This window comes from Dendrobium catenatum, unplaced genomic scaffold (assembly GCF_001605985.2).
Source record: "Dendrobium catenatum unplaced genomic scaffold, ASM160598v2 original_scaffold_148616, whole genome shotgun sequence".
NCBI classification, from domain to species: Eukaryota; Viridiplantae; Streptophyta; class Magnoliopsida; order Asparagales; family Orchidaceae; genus Dendrobium; species Dendrobium catenatum.
In genome coordinates this window covers 1-1,096 of record NW_021467044.1, presented here as the reverse complement: position 1 = coordinate 1,096, position 1,096 = coordinate 1, and the positions used below count along the sequence as shown (strand labels likewise).

Sequence of the window (1,096 nt, the reverse complement as noted above, 5' to 3'; positions counted from 1 at the left end):
CTACATGACGATCTCCCCGATGACATATACATGCGCCAACCACCAAGATTCCAAAACTCACATCATCCAGAATTCGTCTGCAAACTTTGCAAATCCCTCTACGGTTTAAAACAAGCGCCTCGACAGTGGTTCCAAAAGCTCACCGGGTTTCTTCAGTCTCAAGGATTCGGATTAGTCGTTCCGATCCCTCATTGCTTATACTTCATAAAAATCAAATTCAAATATACATTCTGATTTATGTTGATGACTTTCTTGTTACAGGAAACAACGAGTCCACAATCAAACTGCTGCTTACGCAGCTCCGCTCCCAGTTCGCACTAAAACAACTCGGACAAATCTCACTCTTTCTTGGCATTCAGGTCCTTCAAACCAAAACTGGCTATTTTCTAAACCAAACTCACTATGCTACCAAACTCCTTAATGATGCAGGTTACACAGACTGTAAGCCAGCGCCAACCCCCATCACGCCCTCGTCCAAGAAAAAACAATCCGCCGGGACACCATTTTCTGATCCAACTATGTACAGAAGAATCGCCGGATCGCTCCAGTATCTCTCTATTACCCGACCGGACATCGCTTTCGCCACAAATGTTGTATGTCAACACATGCAAAATCCAACCGATCAGGATTTTAAAGCTCTGAAAAGACTCCTACATTACATCAAAGGCATCTCCTACGGGTTGCCTATTTCTGCAGGAGATCTCGAACTACATTCCTATACAGATGCCGACTGGGCATCCGATGCTAGTGATAGAAAATCCATTTCAGGATTTTGTACATTCTTAGGTCCTAATCTCATCTCCTGGACCGTCAAAAAGCAAGTTATTGTTGCAAAATCTTCCACCGAAGCAGGTACAGATCCTTATCCGCGGCCACCTCAAAAGTCATTTAGCTTCACTGCCTAGCTGCCGAGCTAACCATTCCGCAACACTTCCCAACAACGATACATTGCGACGATACCTCCGCAATGGCTATCGCAAAGAACCCCGTCTTCCACGCCTGAACAAAACACATCGAGATAGACTACCATTTCATTCGGGAGCACATTAGCACCGGCGCCATCAAACTTACCCACATCTCCTCCAAAGATGAAATT

The 1,096-nt window shown here is 45.1% G+C and overlaps 1 protein-coding gene across 1 annotated transcript; it reads left to right on the top strand.

The window, feature by feature from the left end:
• Positions 1–261: 261 nt before the first annotated feature.
• Positions 262–905, top strand: LOC110102790 (uncharacterized mitochondrial protein AtMg00810-like; the record flags this gene model as incomplete). Its single annotated transcript, XM_020831269.1, has 1 exon — positions 262–905. A coding segment is annotated over one exon (644 nt), but the record flags the coding sequence as incomplete, so codon positions are not given.
• Positions 906–1,096: the final 191 nt, after the last annotated feature.